At 35.8% G+C, this 27784-nt stretch overlaps 3 protein-coding genes across 3 annotated transcripts; 2 read left to right on the top strand and 1 right to left on the bottom strand.

Annotated features, from left to right (window-relative positions):
• Positions 1–3695: 3695 nt before the first annotated feature.
• Positions 3696–4734, top strand: LOC133190717 (complement C1q-like protein 4). The gene is made up of 2 exons (XM_061326403.1): positions 3696–3945; positions 4328–4734. The coding sequence occupies exons 1-2, from the start codon at positions 3696–3698 to the stop codon at positions 4732–4734; spliced, it is 657 nt and encodes a 218-aa protein (XP_061182387.1).
• A 263-nt stretch (positions 4735–4997) lies between these two features.
• On the top strand, positions 4998–6664 carry LOC133190715 (uncharacterized). Its single transcript, XM_061326402.1, has 3 exons — positions 4998–5223; positions 5477–5481; positions 5567–6664. Exons 1-3 carry the CDS (start codon positions 4998–5000, stop codon positions 6662–6664), a joined length of 1329 nt encoding a protein of 442 aa, XP_061182386.1.
• Positions 6665–21139: 14475 nt separating this feature from the next.
• On the bottom strand, positions 21140–22001 carry LOC133190909 (complement C1q-like protein 2). The gene has a single exon (XM_061326593.1). It carries the CDS (start codon positions 21641–21643, stop codon positions 21161–21163), a length of 483 nt encoding a protein of 160 aa, XP_061182577.1. The 5' UTR covers positions 21644–22001; the 3' UTR covers positions 21140–21160.
• Positions 22002–27784: the final 5783 nt, after the last annotated feature.

The following is a 27784-nucleotide window of genomic DNA, read 5'->3' as shown; positions in this document are numbered from 1 at the left end:
TTGATAGCTTGCTTTTCCTTACTCGTTATTTCAGTTGCACATTTTACATGTGCTGAGACTAAAATCGGAGAAAACGACGCCAAGGAAACCAGTAGATATGGAGACGTACTCCATCGGTTGGAGGAAAGAATTCTCCACCTCGAGAGGACAATCAGGTCTGAAATTCTTTTTCACACTGATTAACTTATCTAGCTATAAAATGCAAGGCTTATTTCGTATTCTAAATTATTACAATATATTGTTGTTAATGCTTCCATAATGGTTATCTCACTTTTTGATATTTCTGTAAGTGTTACAAGAGACAAAGTATGACCATTCTAGATAAAATTGTGCGTATATATAACTTAAGCAATACGTAATACAAAGACATTTGAATTGAAAAAAAATACGAGAGGTGATCAAACAGTTCGCGAACTAACTGAATTGGTTCCATAAAAGAAATAAAATTACGTTTCAGTGTTTATTATTTTTAAAAGTAATCCTCTCCTATTTTAATGCGCATCTGCCATCGTTCTGACCATGCGCAAATCACGTGATCCAGGCGGTTACGTGACATGCTCCGTAGGGTTCTGTTCACGGAAATTTACATTTTTTCGCGTTACGAAGTATAGCGAAAAATAATTGTCCTGACGACATGTAAACGAATACGAAAGTGTGGTGTTACTAAGGTGAAATTGTTATGTAGGTTTCAGCCAATGAAATGTCGGTATTGAGAAAACGTGTTCGATTGTATTTACGGGTGGTTAGTTCACTTTCTAGAGCACGCTATCCCGAGCAAGTCGTGTTTTTTTTTATTTTTTATAAATACAATAGTAAAATTTATATTTTCATAAATTTAGAAAACTTTTTTTGGATGTTTAAAACATGAGTGAGGGTCCGCCACTCAACTTTTTCGCTTACTCTGCAATTTGCCGCGGACACACAGGTTTCCATAGTTTCTTCAAAATATTTGTTTTTTATCTATGGTTTTTCCTGGGCGTCGGAGGAGGCTTTAAATTTTATTGCATTATTATTAAAATTCGCTTTTTGTGTTTTTGCCTTTTAGTATGTGGGCCTTATGTTATATCAAAACTGCTTTGTTTGTATATTTGAATATATTCAATATAATAAACCTGGCATCAACCTGCTCGGTGCGCTACAATGCCTATTAATTAAGGTGTTGTGTTTATATATAAAGGTGCATAGTGAAATGAAGTGTGGACTAACAGATTTTTCCTAGTCTTATATTTCTTACGGAGAAAACGTAAGTTATCTTTTATAACAAGAATAGTCCATTTGTCACAAATGGCCAAATCTCGGAAATAGGATCGGTGGATAAGGATATCTTTTCCAAGAATGAGCATGGTGTCCATCACAACCCGACTCCTTTATCATTTTCACTTTGTGACGTCACAAACATGGATCAAACATTACATAACATTTACTACTTATAGAACATGTGTATGACGATATGTCTGCCAAATTTCATTTTGATCTCATTTGTGGTTTTGTAAATATAGAGATAGTTCGCAAACTTTTTGATCACCCCTCGTAGAAATCAGAATAAAATAGGCTTCTGTGAGTAAATTATTTTTTGTTGTTGTTTAACCGAGTCGGCAATATTTCAGCCATTTTCAATTATTTTTGTACTACGTTCTTAAATAATATACTTTATATTTTGGAGAACACATAAAAATAAATAAATAAATGTAAATCTATTCACTGACCTAACAGAAGTGGGTTTTCTGTTGAGAGCTGTAGAGTGCATATTTCTAGGTGACACGAGGTATTTATATTTTTTATAAGTAAATTCTGATAAGAAGTTCGTAATATGGGGTGTTGCCAAAACATGAAATAGAAGATGGTATGAAATGAAATTAAAAATTTTTTGATTTATAAATGCGAACTTTATTTGTAATACTTATCAAGAATAATTTGAAGAACAAAACACATTCTTGGTTTGATAAAATCGCTAAATGACTATTTTTTGTTGAGGTCCAAGTAATAAGGCTTATCTCTTAATTCCTCATTTGGAAAAGCAGATATGTTGTAGGCCCTCTGCATCCGCCTAAGAGAGAGAGAGAGAACACGGAATGGTTATTTGTTTATACTAACTGTGAAAGTTTAGATGTTTATTTATTATGTGTTGTTGTTTTTTGTTTTTTTTTTTGACATCACGAATATGAAAAAAGTAACACAACAGTCTGGAAGTAAATAAGGTATATCACTTGTTTTCCTCTTGGGACAGCTAAACATTGTACATAAATGACGTTTTCAAATCAGAATTTATTTTTTATTTCTCTTTTAGGGTGAATAAATTAATTATCAACGAAAGTGATCCTTTAAAATCCGGAATTTGATCTCAAAATATTTTAATTTTGCAGTCTCCTTTTATAAATATCGCCATCCTGGTTCATATTTCCGTGTAATAGCTTCCAACCCTCTCTCCAGATTAAATTACAAGTTACACTGGATTAAATGATATTAGCAATCGATGAAAATTTAACGTTCTTTACAAAACGTCAATAATGGATATCAGTATAGTGGACATAAAATTCAATTATTATAACCTAAGATATCATAAATTTAGCCAATTATGCTCTATCCGCGTTCCTTTCCATCTGTTGTGGTTTAGCAACACAATTAAGGACAGATGATAGAAACAAAAATGTTGATATATCATGTTGATATAAGTAAAATGAACAAGTTTAACAGAAAAAAATTTAATTTTTATTCAAATTAAGTTTCAAAATAATGGGATTTAAAGCGACAAAAAGTTGTATAGATTTATAAGGATGGTTGCAGAAAGGTAGAATCCTGAACATCATAAAAAGTTTACAATTTCTTAGTATTTCAGAAATTTATTTTTTCCATCATTTACAACCAAAATAGCTCCAAAAATATATACCAATCCAGGCATCCATTTTTTGGGTTTGTATCATCTCTTCTTAAATGAAGAACTTCATCTCGTATTGCTGGCTTTTCAACATGGCTGAAAAAATTCACTACATATTTTTATATTTATGCATTGGCATATATTATTTTATTAATTGTTTTGTGCAGTAGTCACCTGTAATGATCGAACGAACTTTTTCAGAGGTTCCACTGTAAAAATAGGTTTAAACAAGATGAATTCGAGAAATCCTGATGTGACCGAGCTTGGATCAGTTTTAATGCTTCAAATCTGACCATGATCTATCCAACTGACCTTATATGTCAAAGTCATGACTAATAGTGATCTGCATTTATTTAGAGTTTCTAATGTTTCTCCAGTATTAAGTTAAGGAGCTGATGAAATTTTGCATAACGTGGTCTTGAACAGCCAAGAATTTAGCATTTCAAATCCTTGTGACCTTGAGTTGAATTGAATTGAGTTGACCTAGAGTCAAGGTGAAAACACTGCCCTTATCATTAACGCCTTGTGCCAAGTATGGAGTCTCCATATTGTTTATTTCAAATGTAATGACTGGCGCTAAAATTTCAGACAGACGCACAAAGATAGACATACCTCATATCTTCTATCTCGAGCCAGAACTACTTTCATGCAAGCACTCTAAATGCTCTTAACTTAAAAAAAAAATACACGGTTTATTTATATTAGAATATGAATAAATTTACACATACATAAGTAAATTATATGTATTTCTTTAATTTTAAGCGGAAATGAGAAAATATATCGAGAGCAAATACAGTTTCTTAAACGTAAAAATGAGGATATGGAAAGGAGGCTTATGAAAAATGAAAAGATCTTACTGGACCTAACAATCAGCTGTAACGCGGAACACAGAAAATCGACCATAAATAGACAACAGGACGACAAAAAGACAATGCCTTCTTCTAATAAAACGTCAACAAACGCAGTCACAGAATTTCCTTCACAGAATGGTTCACCAAACGCCTCTTATCAAGGTCGACTCAGCATCAAAAATGAGGCACAGGATTTATTTCCTAAACGACAGATGTCTGGTATTTGTGAGAGTGCATAGTTATAAATATTTATGTTTTATTATTTAAAAGTTTCATTCTTGAAATGATTACATCGAGCGTTTTCATAAAATTTTCGAAATTGATTCAGATCCCATAAACTTTAAGGTTCTTCCGTAAATTAAATACGTAAAACTCGTTTAGTACGAACACGGATATAGCGAATTCACGGATATAGCGAATTTTTCTTGGATCCCCAGCTATATAAATTTAACGAATTTCTTATACGGATATAACGAATTACGGATATAGCGAAGTAATTTCTCAGGTCCCAGTGACTTCGTTATAACCGAGTTTTACTGCATAATTAGATGTTGTGTATGCTTTTTCAATACTAAGTATTTTGAAAAATTTTAATTGGTAGGTGTCGTGGCCTTTTATGTGTACCTTAGTTCCACAGAGCCATCCCCTAGTGTACATCATACAATCATTTTCGACTACGTCAAGACAAACACTGGAGAAGCTTATAACCGCCATTCTGGAATGTTCACAGCACCTACTGACGGAGTTTATGTGTTCACTTGGTCTACTTACAGTGACCACCATGGTGTGATATATACTGAAATAGTAGTGAACTCAGATGTTATTGGAAGTGCTCTTTCTGACAGTATCAATGTCAATGCAGTTGATGCAGCTACTGGAAATATTGTGGTTGAAATATCCCAAAACGATGTCGTATTTATCAGAACAAACTCTATCCATCACGGGACCGGGGATATCCTCAGTTACCCACGGTATCGCACCAGCTTTAGTGGATGGAAATTGGTGTGAACATTATTTTCTTTTTTGAGATAATAAAAAATGTAATTATTTCATTCATAGTATGTTACATATTCTGGTACAGGTGAATTGCAACAACCCTCGAGCAAGTTTGTGTATATGCGCATTATAATTCCAATTTAATTTTATTTATAGATGGTTATCCATGACTGGGTTTTACCCAGCATGCATTGCGCGGGCGCCATCTTGTAGGACAAGCGTAATCGAAGCGAAGAAAGCAATCAGTGCGTGTAATCGGATTATAACCTAAAGTCATGGTAAATACTTGTGTTCTTTGGGGCTGTACAAGGCGTTCCAAGCCTGGAGATACCGCTGTGAAGTTTTATGACATTCCAAAGGTCATTAAACACTTGGGCGACGAAACAGAAGAACTTATAATCGAACGACGTAGATTGTGGCTGGCTCGCATCAACAGAGCAGATTTTAACCCCGATCCTACGAAGCGGCATAACAAAGTGTGCTCGGATCATTTCATTACTGGTAAGTATTTTAAAAAAATCTAAGTTTTTACTATTTTTAAGTGTATGTATAACAAGTTTACATGGGAATGTATTACGCATCTTACTGTCCTTTTCCTGAACATCGCAGAGTACAAACGTGTTTACAAGTATGTTTGAAATATAAATTGAATAGATTTGAACACCATATATATACTTAATTATTATCTTTAAAAAAAAATTGAAGGAATATTCATGTTATTCAATTCAATTTCCTTTTTTTTCTTGCACTACAGCACATGTACGTTAAATTCTTAACCCCTACCTTTGTTTCTTTTGCTGACTTATATGACAAAACCAACCCTGACTGAGCACCTTCTTTAAAGCTCGGACCAACAGAATCCACTGGACCAGAATCTTCCAAGAAGAGATATGACAGGATGCAGGCCAGAAATGTAAAGAAGATAAAGTTTCGAGCAGCAGAGGGTCTTCTGAAGTTACAGGAGTCCAGTGATAATGAGACCGTAGAAGAGACTGAGGCAACTTCTGCAGACAGTAAGCCAAAGTGCACATTTCTTCTTGGAGGAGAATTGGGATGTACGAGGGAAGACGAAGAAACTGAAGACCAGCAAGAGATAAAAAGATTGAAGAAGGAAAACCTGACTTTGAAAGAAAAACTGTGTGCTGGTACTGGTGATGTCTGTCCAGAGACATTTCAAGATGATGAAAAGGTGAAGCATTATACTGGGCTCTGCTATGCTACACTTATGGCTTTGTATACTTTCCTGGAACCACACATTACCTATACATCAAGGAGCACCCTCACAAAATTCCAAAAACTTGTCCTCACATTGATGAAACTCAGACACAATTTTGGCATTCAGGACTTGGGATACAGATTTAAAGTGACTCCTAGTTGTGTGTCTAAAGTATTCTTGGACATGATACATATTATGTATGTAAGGATGAAATGTTTCATATATTGGCCAGAGAGGGAGGAGCTACAGATGTCCATGCCTATGGAATTTCGGAAGTATTCTGGTGTAAAGGTTTCAATAATTACTAGTATTAACTGTTTTGAAGTGTTTATAGAGAGACCGTCCAATCTTCTTGCAAGGGCAGAAACCTGGAGCAACTATAAACACCACAACACAGTGAAGTACCTGATTGGTATAACGCCACAGGGAGCCATTTCATCCCTGTCTAGTGGATATGGAGGACGAGTGCCTGACAAACATGTGACCAAGGACTGTGGACTTTTAGGCAAACTGTTGCCAGGGGACATCATACTGGCTGATAGAGGATTTAACATCTCAGAGAGTGTAGGTTTGTGTTGTGGAGAATTAAAGATACCTGCCTTCACCAGAGGAAAACAGCAGTTATCCCCTTTGGAGTTGGAGTCAACAAGAAAAAATACATGTGGAACGAGTCATTGGACTTGTGAGGAACAAATACACCATCCTTCAAAGCATCATTCCCATTGACTACTTGCATTGTCAGACTGAAAATATACCCACCAAAGATAAAATTGCAATTGTGTGTTGTGCATTGACAATTATGTGTAACTCTGTTGTGCCTTTTTACTGAGCAGGATTTGAATGTTGAATTTAAAAAAAAAAACCGTCGTTATCTGCAAGGCAACCTGATGAGCCCTAACAGGGCGAAACGGTTTTAAACATTGAATAAAGTGAATTGTACATAAATTATGTGTTATGTTTTACTTAATATAGTATTTCGGAGACAATCATAACAATATTTTTATTATTGAATGATTATCTCAAATGTCATGATACTAGTAAGTAAGGAAACTTGAGACCTGACTGTGAATTAAATGATAAAAAAAAATATTCCCAAAAGACGAGCAGATTTAGTTCTTCAGTACTTTTATATGAATGTTTAAAAAATATGAATTTGATATTGATTCATGAAGATGTAGTATGGAATAAGCCTACAATTTAACTCTTTATTCTACAATAAAACATTGATAAAGGTCATCAATATTAATTGATCAACACACACACACACACACACACACATATATATATATATATATATATATGTAGCTGTGGAGAGTCCACATGTCAGTCACAGAAGAATGACAAAACACATTGGTGCATTTTCATTTTTTTAAATTTCATTTTACACTGTTTCGCTCTTTAAGAGCTCGTCAGGCCACCTAGCAGGTGACGACAGTGTTTTTTTTCCTATATGCAGAACAGTCAACTTATTTACACAGCTATATACATGGGTCTGGAATTCAACGTTTTCTGCACTCCTTGCAGAACCACTGGCCCTTTGGAACTCTCCTTATTCCCGCACATTTAAAATGAATCCAGACATATGGACAGTTTTCATTGTCACATCCTATGACATTGTCTATGTCTTTATTGTATGGCACTTTACATGAACAAATGATCAGGCGATCGTCATCCTTGGAAACGTTGTTGTTCTCTTGTTGACTTGATGGCATAGCTTATTGTAAAGGTCTTGAATAGATCTTTCCAATTAACTCAAGAAGAATGGCCTTTCTGAAGAACAGTTCACATTTCTGCACCATTTCCTTGCAGAAATTGTCATCAAATACAATCCTTTCTACAAAAAAGTCTTCCAGTGTCCATATAACAAAGTCACAATATTTCCGATTGCACATCAACAGTTGACGCTGAACTTGATAGTAGTAGGCATGTCCCCTATTCAAGCTCAGCTCTCCTCCATCGGTGCTTTGTAAACAGTCAATAACATCTGTTACTTGAGATTCTCGTTTGCAATAGGGACATTTGATCTCTACCAAAACTTCTCCACAGCAATTACACGTTACTCGTCCATCTGGACGGTCTCCCATGAATGGATACTTTGGACTTATCACTAATCCACTGTCATGCCATTGGAAATCGGTGTGTTTTGGTGACATTGTCTTAATATAGTGCATTTTTGCATCCTTCTCGTGATCACAGCCCCACTGAGTTTGTTTTGAGGAGAATGACTTTGACAATGGATTGCAAATGTCTTTGATCAAATTTTTGGATGGATTCTCAAGGGATGTTCTGCACACTCTTTTGGCACGGGATGCTGTTATTCGACCAATTCTGAAGTTAAACCACTGTCTGTTGTTAGCCTGTTCATGAGTAACTGATTCACAGTTCTTAGCTTCCTCTGGAGCCACAGCCAATGTTTGAAAGACTTCGTCACAGTGCTTAGCCACCTCCTCTTTTCGCATTCCTCCATATTCCTCCTTATTCAGTTCATTAAGGACCTTTGGGAAGTCTCTGTCCAAAGACGCAGGCCTGTAAATCTTAGCAAACTGGGGCAACAGTGATAACACAACAGGCTTGGTTCCTGTGCGGCTCAAATGCTGGTAAAATTGCGTTAAATCTTCAGCATTTGGTTCTTGCACCGTGGGAAGTTTTCGCTGCGGAGGTCCAGATGAGACTGGTGATGCTTCTACTATGGCTTGGTCTATTTTCCTCTTCTTTGTCTTGGCAGAGGTGAAGTCAGTGTCTTGAATTCTTTTGTATTCAACTTTGTTCACAGAATTTGGAAGCATTCAGTACGCCTTCTCTTCAGTCACAGTTTTGCTGTTCCTTATTTTCACTGCTGCTTCTACGGCAAATAGGAGAGCTCCGACATGTGAATACACTTCACCGATCCCTGCCATGCATGTTCAGTGTGTTGTAGTGACAGAGCCATCCTTCTCCACCATCAACCATGGTCTCAGACTTGGGTCAGACATGCGTTGTGAATGCTTCACTTTTACTAAAGGGAGAATAAATTAGATAGTTCACAAGATATCAGAATATGTTCATTCTTTCACATTAAATTTATAGGGTGCACTGTAATTTGACAAGAATTTTCTCTTTTTGTAGGCCTATATAGATGTATTTTTTGAAGCTGCGGTATTAATAATATTACATTTCTCACATCGGTTAAACACTCTACTTGATTACGCTCAAAATGACGGCAAATCCGATGTTTGTTTACAACCCCTTCCTATAAACCAATAAAATTCTTACCTAAGAAAACGCTCTTGACAAGTCTATGTCCTATGTCCTGGACAAATCCACTAACGAAGTAGTTGTAAGCCTTTTAACTCTGCTAGTGTGTACGCACTTTGGGTGTAAACCAGATAGTTGACGATATCAGGATAGCTAACTTCTGGCCAAAGTGTCATGTCTGCCGACCATTCACTCTTCTCCATTTCGTACGGGTCTTTATTGTCTATTGTCTTCAGTTTCTCCATATACCTGGCTTTTGTAATGGTGTCTAAACTGTCCCGATAAGACGCTTTCACACTTACATCCGATAACGGTGACGATTTCACGCTGCGTTTGGCCATTATAATTAGATTTGACCTCCACCTTCGTTGTTTGCTCGCTTCGCTTCGCTTGCCCTACAAGATGGCTGACGCGCTTAGACTCATGGGTAATGGCGGAGTAGTATGGAAAACCATCTATTGATTTCCTGTGTTTTGATTGGACGAGAGCAAATTCAAGAAAAAGTTTACTCATCGATAAATCTCTCAACCAGACCAGAACTACTTTCTTGTCCTACATTTAGTTTTTATTGTAAAAAATGAAACAAATCGTTACTTTTAGTCCGTTTTAGCTAAACAATTACAGAAACTTTAAATTAAATAAGAAGAATACTGTCGACATATACAGGACTGACAGACGGAAATGTTATGTTTACTTCACTGTCAGATCACGAGTTTAAAAATCTCTCGTAGGATATTATCTTCGTTCCTCAGTTCTCGGTAGCTGATAGAAAAGAGAAACGTACCTCAGAATCTTGCCTTATCGGCATCAAATTCATATTTCTACATCCTATATTCTGTCCCGTCTTTAAACAAACCAGTGCAAATCAAGGGTGTCTCGTCGGTATGCTACTTTCATTTTAGAGCGTCTGTCGTTAATGTCCACATGGTCAAGGACGAATTTTTCTAAAGTCTACCTGTATTTACGATATTCGTAACCTGAATTTGAAGAAAACAAGGATTAATGACGGTTTTCGACGTCCGTGCGTGTTTATTGCATAGAGAAAAGTGTGCAATACAAGGCTTTAAAAAACTAGATATGGCTCAAGCCCTTACAACAAAGTCCCTAGCTAAAGAACAATAAATACATATTTTGACACACTTTTGACTTGTCTGCGATTTTAAACTGAGCAAATATAATTTATCAAAAAGATCAATGTACAAGCAATTACTTTAACATTATTTTAACATGCATTTTTCTTAATTTTCGCAATAATTTGAACAGTTGAATAACAAAAATAAATAAAACTTTATACAAATATTCAATAAAAATAATAATGGTAGATACACATTTACCTGAAGAATAAGATTAATGAAGGTTTACGACGTCTGTGCTATTTTATTGCATATAGAGTGATCATGACCGACATAGGTACGCGTTCCCATAATCGCATAAGTTCAGATTTCTTAAATTGACCAATCAAATCGAATTGCATCTTACTAATTGATCTACTACATGTAATATTATCTAAAAAGAGTTAAAACTCGATGGATGTACAGATGTGGTAATGCCGTGTACCTTTGATGAGCTAACTGCTGACATAATAATTGAGTAAAAGATTAACCTTATAGAAGCCAATCTCTAACCAAAAAAAAAACCTATTGGTTTTTAGCAATAAAATGTTAACATCGACACTTGCTTTTTCTGCAATTGACCAAACAGATTTGCTGTCAATGCAATCACTGATAATGAAACTATACTGAGATTAAACGAACATAAAAAAAAACTGATTTCAAAAAGACTACAAGGTGCTAAATATTTGTCCAAAATATCAACTGTGAAATGCCAAAAAATACAATAAAAATTTGTATTCTATTAATAGTTTTTTCATTTGAGTTGTATATATTTTATTTGTATTGTATATTTTCCATCTGTATAGTAAAAAAGTCATTTGTGTTGTATAATTTTTCATTTGTATTCTATATATTTTCCATTTGCATTGTATAATTTCTTATTTGTATGCGATAATTTTTCATTCGTGTTCTATCCGAGGAATTGTTTCGTTACGAAGGATTCCTCTGGTCGAGTTTTTGTCTGTATGATAATGCTGAAAACGAGCGAGATATTTCGGGTGCTCAAAAGAAACTGGGCTCCTATTCACGTGAATATTAGGGGACAACCATTTGATTCTCAAGGTGGGGGGGGGGGGCAAATTTTGTCGAATCAGAATATTCATTTCCATGCTATCACAGGACAGAATATTTATTTTCAAGATGACTTGGGACAAGAAGAACAAAGAACAAAATCTGTCCAGACCCAAATACTTCGTGGGGGAGCGAGGGGGGGGGGTTAGATACTACCAGTCAAGGTCAAATTATTTATTTCCTTCACAGTCAACAATCAACGGATTATTTATTTGCCATCTGTCAGTGCTCTCTTTTTCAGAATCAAATGGCCGTCCACTTAAATGCACTCAAATACATATGCTTTGAGCAACCGGAACACCTCGCATGTTATCAACACGATCATACAGACTAAAACTTGACCAATGAAATCCTTCGTAACGAAACAAATAAAAAATTCTCGGATACAATACAAATGAACAATTATTGCATAAAAATAAGAAATGAAGCAATACAAATAAGAAGTTAAACAATTCAAATGGAAAATATAGAACACAAATAAAAAATTATACAGTTCAAATGATTTTGTTTACAATACAAATGAATTTTTTACAATACAAATTAAAAATAAAAAATGCAAATAAAAAATTATACTATTCAAATGGAAAATTATGGAATGCAAATGGAAAATTAAACAATACAAATGGAAAATTATTCTTAAGAATATTTTCAAAGTAAAATATCTTTAACCAATAGTTTTTTTTTTATACTACTCTCTATGGTTCTCAAAATAGTTCTCATAAATATTCTTTATAGTTTGCTGAAATGAAATTAATGTTTTCACAACGTTATAATATCTCAGGTGAATCTTTACATATATTTCACAACTTGAATGAATTTTTACAGAATATGAATATACATGTAGTAGATTTACTCCCCGATTTATTCATTTCTACAGTCTACGGTCAATTATTGTGATTTTGTATGATTGCTTGAAGACACCCAAATATCGTAAGCTTAGATCGCAGAATTTAGACAGTGTTCCTAGACGATCTCAATACATAGTATTCATACATGTCTTGCTTATAAACTGTGTAAGATTTGTTGAACAAATTTTTACTACTTTAAGATTACTTATTATAAAGTTACATTATGAGTCAAAATGATGTGTTTGTTTTAAGATACTAGTATCATAAAACAAAAGATTTATATGAAATAAGAATAAAGCGAAGTTTAGACAACTCAACTGCACTGTTAAGCAAGAAAAGAACTGCAAAATGTAAGTGCCGGAAAAGCAAAGGCTGTATCGTTATCGTCAATGTCAACAATGTCAAGGTCACGCGACTTTTATTTATAGCGTGAAACTTGTAAAGAACCTTAAATTTGAGCAAGCAGAAGTGAGGAAAAAGTTCTGATCATCTTTATGGAAGATTGTATCAAAATTCTCGGTCATCCGATATTTATATCTATGAAATTGACACCATGGTAAATTCTTCAACTTTTCTGCGCATGTGTACAATAAAGAGGAAGAAGTGAAGCAATATTTTTGTGTTGGGGCAAACAAAAACTATTTTTACTTTTTTTCCCCCCAAAAAGTATATTTTTTTAGGTTCTGAAACTTGTAATTTTCTGAAACCTAATATTTTCTAGAATTGAACAAAATTTGCGTGTGTCATTCAAAAATTTTACTTTTGTCTGTTTTCCCCTTTCTCCGTCACGGTGTCTCTTCAAGTACATTGTATCTAATAACGCGTAATGACTGGTAGACATCAAATCGCAATGTGTCCGTTGTCTGTCCGTCTGTAAACAATTTTTCTAAATGCTACTTCTCCTACAGTTATGGTCCGATTTCAATATAATCTGGAACACATGTAAATTAAACTAAGATACATAACTCTGTATATCGACTTTTGATTTTGATGAACTGTGTTGCCATGGTTACTAAAAATAGAAATATCCATGAAATTCTTTCAAAACGCTACTCATCCTAAGTTTTAGTCTGAATTGAATATAACTTGGTACAAACAGACTACGCTTAGATACATAATTCTGTGTATCGGTTTTTGATTGCGATGAACGGTGTTGTCATGCATACATGTAGGTTATTAAAAATAGGCAATTCTGTGAAATTCTCTCAAAACGCTACTCCTCCTACAGTTTTAATACGATTTGAATATAACTTGGTGTACAAGTAGACTTCACTAAGATACATAATTCAGTGTATCGGTTTTTCATTTTGTTGATCGGTGTTGCCATGGTAACTAAATATAGAAATTTCTGTGATTTTTTTTAAACGCTACTCCTCCTACAGTTTTAGTCCAATTTGAATATAACATGGTATAGGTAAATCTGAACTGGACAAATAAACGATTTTAATACGTCATATATTGAATTTGTATTTATACATGACTTCATAGACTTTTTTTAAATAAGGACGCTCATTGCGTGGACCTTGAGGTCCACGCAGAAAATATATAAGCGGGGTTAAACCGGATGCCATGGGCTTACGTCAGGCTACGCATGCGCGAGAATGCTAGAGAGTTCGCCTCTAAGACAACTTGCCCTTAGAACGATACGCCCTTTTCGAATTAGAATATGCCAGTCATTGTCAAACCTCGCTCTAAAATCTGCACATCGTATTTATGTATTCTTTGGCGTAACCAAGATCTGAATTTCTCTTTAATACATATATCCTTATATACAAACTAAATTCTATGGTACAAGCATTTTAAATAAGTAGGAGGAACTTAAGCCAAAGTTTTTTTTTCTCTTGGTTTACGATTCCGCCGACCCTAATTTTCACCAACCATGAAAATAAAAATAATGTCTTTGTTCCGACATATTTTTCCGGATTTTTCTCAGCTGAACTGGTGGGTTTTAAATTTTAGAATGCATCTTAGTCAAATAAACGCTTATTAATGTAAGAGACTTTTACAAACATTTAGGTGACCGTAAATAAACACATGTGCAAACCAAAAATGGCGGTTCTGTCATGTAACAACTGAAGGTAATTCCGAAATAGCCCGATTTTTTCAGTTAAATGACAAAACTATAGGCCAATCGGGAATAAAATTTAACAACTTTGTTATGAAAGTACAATCAGTCAAAGTAGGCAGATCATTGTAGAAAATGTAAACGAAAGGTAAACCTGGGCCACCTTTCAGAGTAACCAATGAACTCGTCCATGGATGCATTGACGGTCGCTGTAACAAGAATAGATATGGGTTACCCCATATCCAAAATATTCGACTTTTAATTTACTCCAATTTTCATCAGAAAAAAACTGTACATGTTTTGAAAATGGTGTATAGTTCTACATGTCTGTAGCAAATACCGTCACCAGTCTAAGCGTCACTAGCAAACAGTGCACACACCTGTGCTTGCAAGACTAAATAGCCTAGGTCTACTACCGTGCGATGAGATTGTCAATCGCATCTTCTCAGACCTTCTGCCGAGAAGTTACGATTGCAAATGTTGTATGCTAACCATTCCGTTATTTAAAAAGAGACAGAGGAAAACACACACACACAATTAATCTTTTTTTGTGTTTTTAAATTGATCGAGTTAATCGATAACTTAGCATCGGTTTAGATAACTCGAGACCCTTTAGTAAAGGAGGGGGGTGGGGGGTGGTTCTAGGTCACACCGCAGGCACTTACATTCAAGCCCGTAGCAACGGTTTTCAAAGGGGGCAAACTCCAAAAAAAGTTGACAAGCAGAAATAAATATGTCCCCCACATACTACGGGGACATTTTGAACCTTTCTCTTCATTGATTAAAATATCCCCATAATACAAGGAGATAAATATTGTCCTTTACAAAAATTTTGATATTTCTTATGCAAAATTTGGACATGACAATTAATTGTCATGTCCAAATTTTGCATAAGAAATATCAAAATTTTTGTAAACGACAATATTCTCTTATGGATACTCCCTTTCATGACTTTTTATGCGTACTTCTTAAAGTTATTTACTTTAGAAGATGGTCCAAAAATGGCATAGCCGTACGTTCGTTCGCTGGAATCTTCCGATGATACCAAAGTGAAATCTTTCACATTACATGTGGGTGATCGAGGCCCGGGTCCGGGATTGTGAAGGTACACGGAGGAAGCAATAAGCAAAACTCTATCTAGAGAACAGAAAGGGCAGAGATTGAAGTGCTTAATATTTTATTGAAAATACTAGATGTAAAAATATATATATTACAGAATGAACACTCTCTCTCTCTTCCTCTTTCTGCAAAATAAAGGGGGTTCCAACACCCACCCACCCCTCACTCCCTGGATCCGCCAATGGAGATTACGATACCTGCAAGCTTAAGCCTCTTTTCATTCAGTTGTTAATTTTAAAGGCTAAATTACAATTGTGATAGATACCTAGATCAACATTTCATGTTCATATCATTTCAAGGTCATGATTTTTTATCATTACAGCCTAATTAAGCAGACTTAAATAACGACGAAAATTAGAAAAAAAATTAAATTTAAATACACCTTTGTAAAATCACTAAATCTAGAAATTTTCTTTGAATTTCGTTCCGAAACACATGCATATGGTCCACATATTGCAGTCCCTTTTCAAAGGACAGCAACTTGTATTCCTTAATTTTCGGGTTATAGAACGTGACAGCCTATAGTCATGCACATTGTACTCCGTTTTACAAAGAAGACATAAAAATTGAAGGCCAGCGTAGAAACTCAAAGACGCCGACATTTTTCAATATCCAAACTGGACATAAAACATTTACAATCAATATTTCAATCAATGAGTTGAAACTAATTAATAACAACTATGCAGGATAATATGTTTTGACTATGTATGCTCAGAAAGTATGCTCAGAAAGGGCATGGATGAACTTGTCCAGCAGGAAACCCAAAGGAGGGAATTGTTCTTAATCAGTGTGTCATGGCCTTGACTCAAGGTAATTTGGACAAGTTCAAGGTTACTGACGAACTGGAAAATTCATTAAAAGTCTCTCGACCTACTTGTAACTGTGAAACATTGGAAGTTGATACCTCATACGAAGATTGCTTATAACCTGAGAATATGTCATGACCTTGACTCAAAGTCACAATTTCTTGTCCGCAGCTGCAACGGAAGACCTATTCGTTGCTTTGCAACGAGCTTTGCTTTAGTTTTGCTCGTAATTGGTATACATTAGCAGTAGAGAAACACTTATTTTCAGTAACACTGATTAATACTGGCTGTAAGATCGTGCCTTTTGATCTGTGTAAACAACCAGAAGTCTGATGAGACTGTAGCTCTACTGGTTTGTACATATAACAAAGGGAGATAAAAGTAGCACTTGGACTTGAAACTTTGCAACAGCAATAAATAGAATAATGATCCTTGGTTTATTCTATTTTGTGGTAAGATTTATTGCAGTCATCAAAACTGTAGGAGGAGTAACGTTTGAAAAGAATTTTAAAGAAATGTCGATTTTAGTAACCATGGCAACATCATTCAACAAAATTAAAAAAAAAAAAATTAAAGACAATTATGTATCTTGGTGTACTCTATTTGTGTGCCAAGTTAGACTGAAATCAGATGAAAACTGTAGGAGGAGTAACATTTTGAAAGTTTTTCACAAAAATTTCTATTTTTAGTAACACCGTTCACGGTAGCTCAGTCGGTAGAGCGCTCGCTCCGTGATCGGGAGGTCGTGAGTTCGAATCTCGGCCGCGACAGACCTAAGTCGATAAAAAATAGGTAGCAACTGTTCCTTCCATGCGCTCGGCACTTTGAAGTGAAAGTTGCGGGTCCTTCGGATGAGACCTTAAAAACCTAGGCCCCGTGTCACGGCAGGCGTTGGCACGATAAAGATCCCTCACTGCTCAATGGCCCTGAGTGCCGAGTAAAGGTCACCGGTATATGGTGACGTCTCTATACGAGTGAAAAATTCTCGAATGGGACGTAAAACAATATAAAATTAATCAATTATTTTTAGTAACCATGGCAACACCGTTCATCGAAATCCAAAACCGATATACAGAATTATGTATCTTAGTGTCGTCTACTTGTGTGCCAAGTTATATTGAACTCAAATCAAAACTGTAGGAGGAGTAGCGTTTTGAAAGTACTTCTCAGAAATTTCTATTTTAAGTAATCATGGCAACACCGTTCATTGAAATTAAAAAACGATACACTGAATTATGTATCTTTGTAAAGTCTACTTGTGTGCCAAGTTACATTGAAATCAGACCAAAATTGTATGAGTAGTGTTTTGAAAAATTGTTTACAGACGGACAGACAGACGGACGACAGACACCTTACTATCGCATAAGCTCCTCTGGTCTCTGACCAGTAGAGCTAAAAAATGGCCGAGAAAGGAGACAATCAAAGAAACCTAAGTGACATGTCTAATTTGAGTCATTATCAGATGTCATCAGGTCACTTAAAAAACAGAGGAATGGGTCTTTTGTCTGATCAATCACATATCATCATTTCCACCCCTCTGATAGAGCTGGATAGGTGGAAAGATCCAGCTCTAAGACCAATAACCCTTCAGGTGGTAAATGGAGAAGATATCGCACGTATAGCTACTGTTGTTAAGCTGTCTATTCAAAATGAAGTTGCTGAACTAGTGAGCTAACAAGTAGCAAAAGAAGTCCAGCCTCCTCGCAGAAAAAACCACAGACTCGAAAATCTAACAATGACCTACAACTTCAATTAGACGGCCGTCACGGCAGCTGAGTCGGTAGAGCGCTCGCTATGTGATCGGAGGACCGTGTGTTCGAATCACGGCCGCGACTAACCCAGTCGATAAATAAAATACGTAGCAACTGTTCCTTCGGCAAGCGCTCGGCACTTTGAAGTAAAAGTTGCGGGTCCTTCGGATGAGGCCCGTGTCACGGTATGCGTTGGAAATATAAAGAATCCTCACTGATTAATGGCCCAGATTGCCGAGTAAAGGTCTAAATTTGAAGCCCTTCACCGGTATATGGTGACGTCTCTATATAAGTGAAAAATTCTCAACGGGACGTAAAAAAACATACAATTAATCAATCAATTCAATTAGACGGACTAGAAGAATACAATCGTAGGCCTCAAGTTAGAATTGCGGGAGTTCCAGAGTATGCTAAAAACACTACTTACAGATCTAATTTTGGATGTTACTGCTAAGGCCGGAATTCCACTCCATCGAGATGATGTTGTGAATTCACACAGAGTAGGGGCGCCAAGAAATGAGCAAATAAATCAAGCTGGACGACCGGGACACAGACAGATAATTCCAGATTACGCTCTGTTGATTTGAAATTTGTGCTGATCTGAAAAGCTATGAAAGCTTAAAAAACACCCCCGAGACAAAGCATGTGATGATCAATTGGGATCTGAGCAAACGTAGAGACAAACTCCTATTTAGGTGTCGGCAGCTTTGCCGTAAACGATATAACAGGCTTGGTCATTCAACAGAAAAAAATCGTATTCATCACAACAATCAAAAAACACATCTCATCAGACATGAGAACGATCTCTGTCCGTTCAGCCATATCCCCCTTTCAACAGTGACTGCATTAACCCATGGCATCTATCCTAATCCTTATATATATATATATATATATATATATATATATATATATATATATATAAACCAACAATCAACATACAATTCTGCACTTTTAACCTGTTCAATTATTTCTAATATAGCCTTTAACTTTAAATTATCACTGTATAGTTTTGTCTACTCTTTGAAATTCTAAACTCATTTTTGTCCACCATAGTTTTGTTTCTTGCTATTTGTTGTACATACTTCGTTTTATGGGCTATGCTCATAAACAATCAGTCGCCCGCATGGCACAGTGGTTAGAGCGTTTGCTCTAGAGTCGCGGCGTAAGGAGTTGATCCTTACGTCGCGGGTTCGAATCCCACTGTGGGACGTGGAGACCGGTCCTTCGGATGAGACCGTATTAACCGAGGTGCCGTGTCGCAGTAGGTGCTGGCACGAAAAAGATCCCTCACTGCTCAGTGGCCCAAAGTGCCGAGTATAGGTCAAAATTTGCAGCTCTCCACCGGCAAGTGGTGGCGTCTCCATATGAGTGAAAAATTCTCGAGAGGGACGTTAAACAACAGTAAACAAACATAAACAATCAGTATTACAGTCATTACTGCATTTTCTTCCTTAATATACCCACAATGTTTACCCTTTCAACGTACCAACATTTACAACCGTAAATCCCGTTTTGTCTTTACTTACTTATCCCAACGTTTCTTATTATCAGGCCCGTAGGAAGCAAATTCTGTTTGGGGGGGGGGGGGGCACAGCCATACATTTTCAGTTAACAGTTGAGGGGGCACTACCAAAATTTTCCTGACAAGCAAAAAAAAAAAAAAAGGAGGAAGAGAAAGAATCAACTATAAAAAATTCCTTGCATATACTATCTATATTTACTATAGTAATCTATATAAAATTATTGGGGGGCACGCCCCCCCCCCCCCCCCGGTTCCTACGGCCATGAAATTATAACCCAATTTGGTTCAATTGTAAAACACATTGATATATATAAATGGTTTATGGTGGTGGCACTGTGTGCTTATTTTTAGATTTATGCGCAGCACTTTCTTAAAATAGATTCGGCTACTGTGCGGGTTCATGGCATAATATTTTTGTCCCTAGTCTATCTTTATTGATTGTATGTATGTTTACTGTTTGTCATTTATTTGACTTGTTTTGAATAAATGACCATTCTTATTCCTTTAAGTATGTGTTACTGTGTTACTGTTATTATTTCATGGAATCTGTCAAACAACATAAAACACATTGATATATATAAATGGTTTATGGTGGTTGCACTGTGTGCTTATTTTTAGATTTATGCGCAGCACTTTCTTAAAATAGATTCGGCTACCGCTCCGTGAAAGCACCTAGCTGTCATTAGTGGAACTTTCCATGCGCATGCGCATTGATTATTCATTGGCTGCAGTTATTCTCTAACCACCACCCTCCCCTCCACCTTTTGTATTCCTTTAAATATTGTTTAATACATGTACATACACTTTCATTTAGATCGAAAATGTTTCTTGATTATGCGTTTGTTTCAATTAGAACTCGGGGTGTTTGTTCATCTAACTGTATTTTTCTTTTTTAACATTGGTGCTTCTACTGTAAAGCAGATGACGCCCCATATTGTCTTTTGTTGTACATGTACACATGCTTACATTTAGAAATATGCAATTTTAGGACTCAGGGACGCTTTTTGTCTTGCGGTAGATTTTAACTCTGGTGCTTCTGTTGTAAATAGTATGTTTTTCTAGTCAGAGATGTGCATCGATCTTGCGGGTTCATGGCATAATATTTTTGTTCCTAGTCTATTTTTATTGATTGTATGTATGTTTACTGTTTGTCATTTATTTGACTTGTTTTGAATAAATGACCACTCTTATTCCTTTAAGTATGTGTTACTGTTAATATGATTTCATGGAATCTGTCAAACAACATAAATATTTTATTTGTAATTCTTGTTTATTTTTTGTTTATATTTCACTTATATTTTTGTTAGTCACTTTTTTTTATTACTTTATGTATACAATCTTTATGTCATGCAAGCTCTATATGCATGTATCAAGTAAACTTCAGTTTTATCAGTTATTTTCATGACATTGTAATATTTCAGGAAAAGAACCAGTAAGTTGTAAGAATTCTTTCCCAATCCTTTTGATATTTTCAATAAAATATGTTCAAAACAAAATCTTTTAAACTCTTACTCACACAATCCTTATTATAAGATATACATGTACAAAATGACAAGGTAAAGATGTTAGATTGACTTTAAAAGAAGTTAAATTCATTAAAGTGAAAACCCTAATGTATTCATATTCAAAATTTAATGCTTTATGTACAAAAACAAAAATTCTATGATCGATCAACCAGCTTATTGTTGTTTTTTTCAGTTGATTTTCCATCCTGCGAACGAGGATCTGCCGTGGGTGTTACTACGAATGCTTCCTATCGAAGAGTACATGGAATGAGTTCTCACGTAAACATCCTCTCCTTTGTTGACATGCGCAACGACAGTTGCCGTAGCCTGATCATCATCCTCGAGATGCGCGCGCAAGAATACACTTCCATAAACGTCTCCGTTGATAATTAGCTCCGTGGAAAAATTTTCCGCTGTCGTGTCGCCGTAATGATACAGTCGGATTGTCCAGGTAAACACGTAATAACCTTCCTTTGGCGCAATAAATACGCCTGAGCTTGGATGATAGCCGTTACCCTGATTTGTTTTCACCACATCATATTTCAGAGTTTCTGATAAACCTAAAGAGCTGACATCTGCAGAAAAATACGCATAAAATGCGACGATGTTTTCATCATCAGGGGTGGTTGATGTTGGTTGATAGAGAAGCCGTTCTGTAAAGCGTATTGACATCTATTAGGGTTTTAAAACAAGAGGCCCATGGGCCACATCGCTCACCTGAGTAACTTTGGCCATGCTGTTCTTTACCAGATTTCCTCCCTTTTAATATACCTATTGTGGCCCCGCCCTACCCCCGGGGGTCATGATTTGAACAATTTAGAATCTACACTACCTCAGGATGCTTCCAAATAAGTTTCAGCTTTATTGGTCCAGTGGTTCTTGAGAAGAAGATTTTTAAAGATTTTTCTTATGTATTTACAATGTAAAACTTGGATTCCCTATTATGGCCCCGCCCTACCCCCGGGGGTCATGATTTGAACAATTTAGAATCTACACTACCCCAGGATGCTTCCATATAAGTTTCAGTATTTCTGGCCCAGTGGTTCTTGAGAAGAAGATTTTTTAAGATTTTTCCTATATATTTCAATATAAAACTTGGATTCCCTACTGTGGCCCCACCCTACCCCCGGGGGTCATGATTTGAACAATTTACATTCTACACTACCCCAGGATGCTTCCATATAAGTTTCAGCTTTTCTGGCCCAGTGGTTCTTGAGAAGAAGATTTTAAAAATTTTTCTTATATATTTCAATGTAAAACTTGGATTCCATACTGTGGCCCCGCCCTACCCCCGGGGGTCATGATTTGTACAATTTAGAATCTACACTACCCCAGGATGCTTCCATATAAGTTTCAGCTTTTCTGGCCAAGTGGTTCTTGAGAAGAAGATTTTTAAAGAATTTTTCTTATGTATTTCAATGATTATTATTTTCTTGATTATCTCCCCTTGTAAGGGGACTTGGCCCTTTATTTTAACAATTAATACTCCCCTTCACCCAAGGATACTTTGTACCAAGTTTGGTTAAAATTGGCCTAGTGGTTCTTGAGAAGAAGTTGAAAATGTGAAAAGTTTACAGATGGACGGACGGACGGACGACGGACAACGGGTGATCAGAAAAGCTCACGAGCTTTCAGCTCAGGTGAGCTAAAAAGTCATATACGTAGAAAACATTTTTTATTAAATGTATCTCTGTGGAAGAAAAAAAATCAAGTGTTTGTGAAAAACTGATGCCCCCGTATGGCAGCTTATAACGAAAGTTAAACTTTCTCAAATGCAAATCAAATATGTTGGTACCCAAAGAAAGGTTTTTTTCTCGAAGAATATAGACTGTGAAATACGAAAGCCCTAGCACAATCATTGAAAAGATATAGAAAAGGTCAAAGTTTTTTAAAAGTGAGTCAAACATCAAGGTCATGGTCAAAATTACTGGTGCCCAAGGAAAGGCCTTCTCAAAAGAAATGCACATGTGAAATAGGAAAGCCGCAGCACCAGCCATTCAAAAGTTATGGCCAAGGTTAAATTTTTTCTAAAGTAAGTCAAACTCAAGTTCAAGGTCAAAGTTGTTGGTATTCAAAGTAAGGTCTCGTCACAAGGATTACATATGTGAAGTGTTAAAGCCCAAGTACCAACTGTTCAAAAGTAATGGCCAAAGTAAACGTATTTTTAAAAAGTAGGTCAAACTCCAAAGCCAAACGGTCAAAGTTGCTGGTATCCGAAGGAAGGGCTTGTCACAAAGATAACATGTGTGAAGTATGAAAGCCCTAGCACCAACTGTTCGAAAGTTATGGCCAAGGTTAATGTTGGGTAAAATTTTGCAAAACTGGGTCAAATTTCAAGGTCAAATATGATTGTACCCAGAAAAAGGTCTTGTCACAAAGAATACACATGTGAAATATGAAAGCCATAGCTCCAACCAATCAAAAGTTATGGGCAAGGTTAGAGCTTTGCGGACAAACAGACAGCTAGACAGACCAGGCAAAAACTATATGCCTCCGAAACATCGATTACTGGGGCATAAATACCACTATCTCCTTCCTCGGATATACCCCAAGTCTTTCAAGGAAGATAATCTAACATCTAATGATTTTGTTAACAGCTCAAAATTTATATAAAAAGTTGCCTGAAGGATACTCTGCTACCACGAGGGAGTTGAGGATTTCATACACCGAAGAAAAGTAACAGTGCTGAGAAGACCGGACAAAACGCTTCTAACTAGTGTCTTTTGGAGAGAAAAATCTTTTCTGTATAACATTGTGTAAGTGTTAGAAATTGATCCTTAAAGGACAATTTAAATAAATTAGATGAAAGATTTAAATGAGAAAGATGGCTGCCGATATTATCAGTGCCCTATCAGTGAAATCGGAGGGAACTATGGATTCCCTCTCCGCGACTGTCCGTCTCTCCTTTGTCTGTTTGTCCCAACTGGGTTTTCGGGACTTTTTTTCTATGCGCTTGCATATTACCTTTTTTTTTATTTGAATCTTTCTTGATTAGATCAAGTTCGCATTGAGGTATCGAGATTTTTACGGAATTACAGTTCAGTACTATCGGAATGCTTGTTAAGAATATGAATAGTTACAAACAAGAGAGAGCCCTTTGTTGTTTTTTTTAAAACAATCAACAATGTATTTTTTAAATACCTGAACGGCATTCAAACTAAATAGGGAAAATATTAAACTTATTTTGTTAACCACTTTTAATTTCATAGCTCCAGTAACAACTCTTTTTGCAGATTAAGGAAGTAAATAACCTGTCCTCCACTAGCAAGAAAATAAATAATAATGATCTTATATTGACCGCTGGAATCTACTCCCAATCTCAGTTTTCGAGTTTGGGTAGTTTTCCTTTTTTGGGAAAAATAAATGAGGATAAAAAAGAATAATAAAGAAAAAATGCTTCTTAAATGTTCTGTCCTGTGAGGGCATGAAAATAAATAACACTAACTCCACCCCACCCCCTTCTTTCCTTAAGAAATCACATGGTCGTCCCCTAAGTGAGTCATCAAATTTATGGATCCTATCTATTTTCTCTATCAAGTAATATAAGTAAAATGCTAAATGATTTTTCCCTGGAGGAAACATAGAATTAATTTAAGACATCAAGATGTCACTGACCTTTCTAGATAACATATGCTAGGAAATGACAGAAAAATGGAAGGAAATGTAAACACCTCAAAAACACAACGGGTGATTTTTACGTAAAAAAACTGATTTTATAGTCAATATGAAATTGCTGACATTCTAAGAGTGGGTCAATCGTATATTACAAGTAAGTTTCTTAGTGAATATACTGGAATGGGAATACGGAAAATAAACCTTGGAGTGAACCATGGCCTCGATGCATGGGGAAAGGGAAATTTTACTATGTGATTGTTTGCTATTTAACATCCCTTACTTGCAAGATTATTTCGCTCATTAGACATCATCGTAAGTCGGTGAAGGGCTTCAAAATCAGGCCTTCACTCGGGGCCACTGAGCAGTGAGAAATCTTTATCGTGAAAACGCTTATCCTGACACGGGGGCCTCGATTTTAAGTCTTATCAGATTGATTGATTCTATGTTGTTTTACGTCCCATTCGAGAATTTTTTCACTCATATAGAGACGTCACCATATACCGGTGAAGGGCTTCAAATTTCGATCTTTACTCGGGACTCAGGACCATTGAGCAGTATCGTGCCAACGCCTACAGGACACGGGGCCTCGGTTTTTAAGGTCTCATCCGAAGGACCCGCAACTTTCACTTCATAGTGCCGAGCACTTGGCGAAGTTGTGTTTTTATCGACTTAGGTCAGTCGCGGCCGTGATTCGAACACACGACCTTCCGATCACGAAGCGAGCGCTCTACCGGCTGAGCTACCGTGACGGCAAGGTCTTATCAGAAAGACCAGCAACTTTAACTCCAATGTGCTACCTATTTTTGATCGACTTACATGTAGGTTTCGCGTGGCCTGGGCTTGAACTAATGACCTTCAATTTACTGAGCAAGTTTTACTATGTGTAAAATCATGGAGACAGACAAAAAAACAATAGCAAAAATTTCCAATGAACCCATCATTTTTTTTGGGGGGGGGGGGGGCTTTTGTTTCCAGTCGAATTGTTAGGAGACGATTAGGTTTTTCTTTGGCATTACAAGGAGGAAAATTCACCAGACCCAGTTTACAATTTCCACAGAGAATACAAATCGTCTAAAAATTGCTTTCGGTGAAAACTTAGATTACGGGCCATGGAAAAATGTCATTTTAGTAACAAAATACAACTTGTCTTTGATCAGAATAGAAGAGTATACATGTTTGGAGAAGAGCGGATGAAGTCTAGCGATCTAATATCTACCAAGTTCTAGGCTTGTTTTGAGGATGCATTACCTGTGAAAGAATAGGTACATTTACTGAAATAGAAGGAAGTATTAATTCCAGAAAATATATAAATATTTAAGACTCAAATTTGCGGAGTCTTTTAGTTAGCCGTTTTCCTAAAGACCATAAATTATTTTAAGATGACAACAATTACAGGCACTTGTTTCGTAAACGAGTCACCCCCTCATTCTCCTTCTATAAGGTACCTCACTCAATTTCCGATATTCCCAACCTCAAACTTGCATACAAGTATTACGATTAATCTATCTTTCAATTACATGATTTTGAAATAGATCACTTTTTTTTTCTTTATTATTACTTTAAGCTTTACAGCTTAAAATTAGTATATACAATATAATACAATATACAATCGGATACAGTACAGAAGTGGATGATTTACAGGAGAACAATGTGTACGTACATAAATAATAATGAAATAAAAAGAAGTAAAATATTACAATTATTGGATTACAAGATCTCTTCGCCTCATGCTTTAATAAATATATTTACCAAGGTTACACATATCCTTTGTTACGTTTATACCACCCCAGTCATGTTATATTCGTCCTTATAATTATATATTATGTAATTAATATTGTATTATCTTATTTCTTTGTATGTCCGATGTGGAAATATCACTATACTATCGTTAATACTATTGTGTAAACATGTTTGTATGTATAAACGTAGGGTTACCCGAATTTCCTCTATAACAACATTTAGAATCATGCACATAAATATATGTGCGAGACTCATAAACCCCAATCCTTACCTTTATTATCTATGGCATCGTTCTCTAAGTCTTTTCTTTACAGTTCCCTACCATTATCCCCCATAACACACCCAATTACGTTTAAGGACCCTCTCTACACTGCACTCTATTTTCAGGGTACTTTTGTGTGATTAGACTGACCCACTGTTTTGACATCTAAGTAGAATAAATTGTAATCTGAACTGTATCACTTAATTTAAAATAAATCCAAGTATTCTAAACATTATATATAGACCAAGATAGAGTCTTTGAAAACTTTATTTGCATGTATTTTATCCATTTGAGTAAGCGAAGGCAATTTTTCTTTTCTATTACTTCATTGTCTTTGAAGATTTTTCCTGAATAAAAAAGGCACGCTCCCTATATTAAAAACGAGTTAGTTAATTTCAAAATATCCTCCTTTAAGTTATACAATTATCTCAAAGTCCAAAAAACATTTTTCATCAGTGTATAGAGGGTCCTTAATTACAAAGCTAGGCCGAACGTTCATCTCCTCCAAATATGGCGCTAAATAGAGCGGTACTGCTCAATTCGCGCGAGGATACATTCGGCCCTAGTGATCAAAAGGTATATAAACAGCGGTTTTGGACCCAACTGTCACTTTTCATCCCCAGCCCATAACAGAAAGTCACTTGGCATTATTACCTAATCTCTATTATTTATTACTGGATTTACTGGCATTCACCAACTATGGATAACCCGGATCCAGAGAGAATGGTAAATATTATTTAAGACTTTTAGACCCATTTTGTTTAAAAAGCTTGTATTTGATGCCAATCCCCGGTATGGTAGACCCATACCCATTTGATTATTGTTAAAAATTCATACGGGTGTCCCATTAGACCCGGATACCCTTTTTATTTTCGGGTGACCCATAATTTATTATTGCTTAATTGATAATTGTCTTATTGTTCATTGTTATTCATTGTTTTCATCATAATAAATTTTATAAATTTACAACCTGATTTTTTTATTTAGATTTAAAGGGTAAAATTCAGAAACAGGAGACCCACAATAATTTATTTTCATTGTAACAAACCCTGGAACAGGTGTAAACGTTACACCTTATAGTTCTCTGTATTGAACAATTGCAATAATTTAAACATGGATGGTTTTTTAAAGAAATATTTTTTAATAAATTTGTTTCGATAATCTGCATAAACAGGACATACTAGTATAAAATGATA

This window comes from Saccostrea echinata, unplaced genomic scaffold, assembly GCF_033153115.1.
Source record: "Saccostrea echinata isolate AGI-Se365-2 ecotype Australia unplaced genomic scaffold, CSIRO_AGI_Sech_v1 ptg000022l, whole genome shotgun sequence".
Taxonomy (NCBI): domain Eukaryota; kingdom Metazoa; phylum Mollusca; class Bivalvia; order Ostreida; family Ostreidae; genus Saccostrea; species Saccostrea echinata.
The sequence above is the reverse complement of the archived record's forward strand: the minus strand, read 5'-3'. Positions and strand labels throughout refer to the sequence as shown.

What these genes read in the sequence shown, in the direction of transcription:
- LOC133190717 (XM_061326403.1), top strand. Translation starts at nt 3,696, where the DNA reads ATGGAAAGGAGGCTTATGAAAAATGAAAAGATCTTACTGGACCTAACA. An exon ending in TCCTAAACGACAGATGTCTG is followed by an intron (nt 3,946 to 4,327) that starts GTATTTGTGAGA and finishes TTTAATTGGTAG; the next exon opens with GTGTCGTGGCCTTTTATGTG.
- LOC133190715 (XM_061326402.1), top strand. Translation starts at nt 4,998, where the DNA reads ATGGTAAATACTTGTGTTCTTTGGGGCTGTACAAGGCGTTCCAAGCCT.
- LOC133190909 (XM_061326593.1), bottom strand. Translation starts at nt 21,643, where the DNA reads ATGTCAATACGCTTTACAGAACGGCTTCTCTATCAACCAACATCAACC.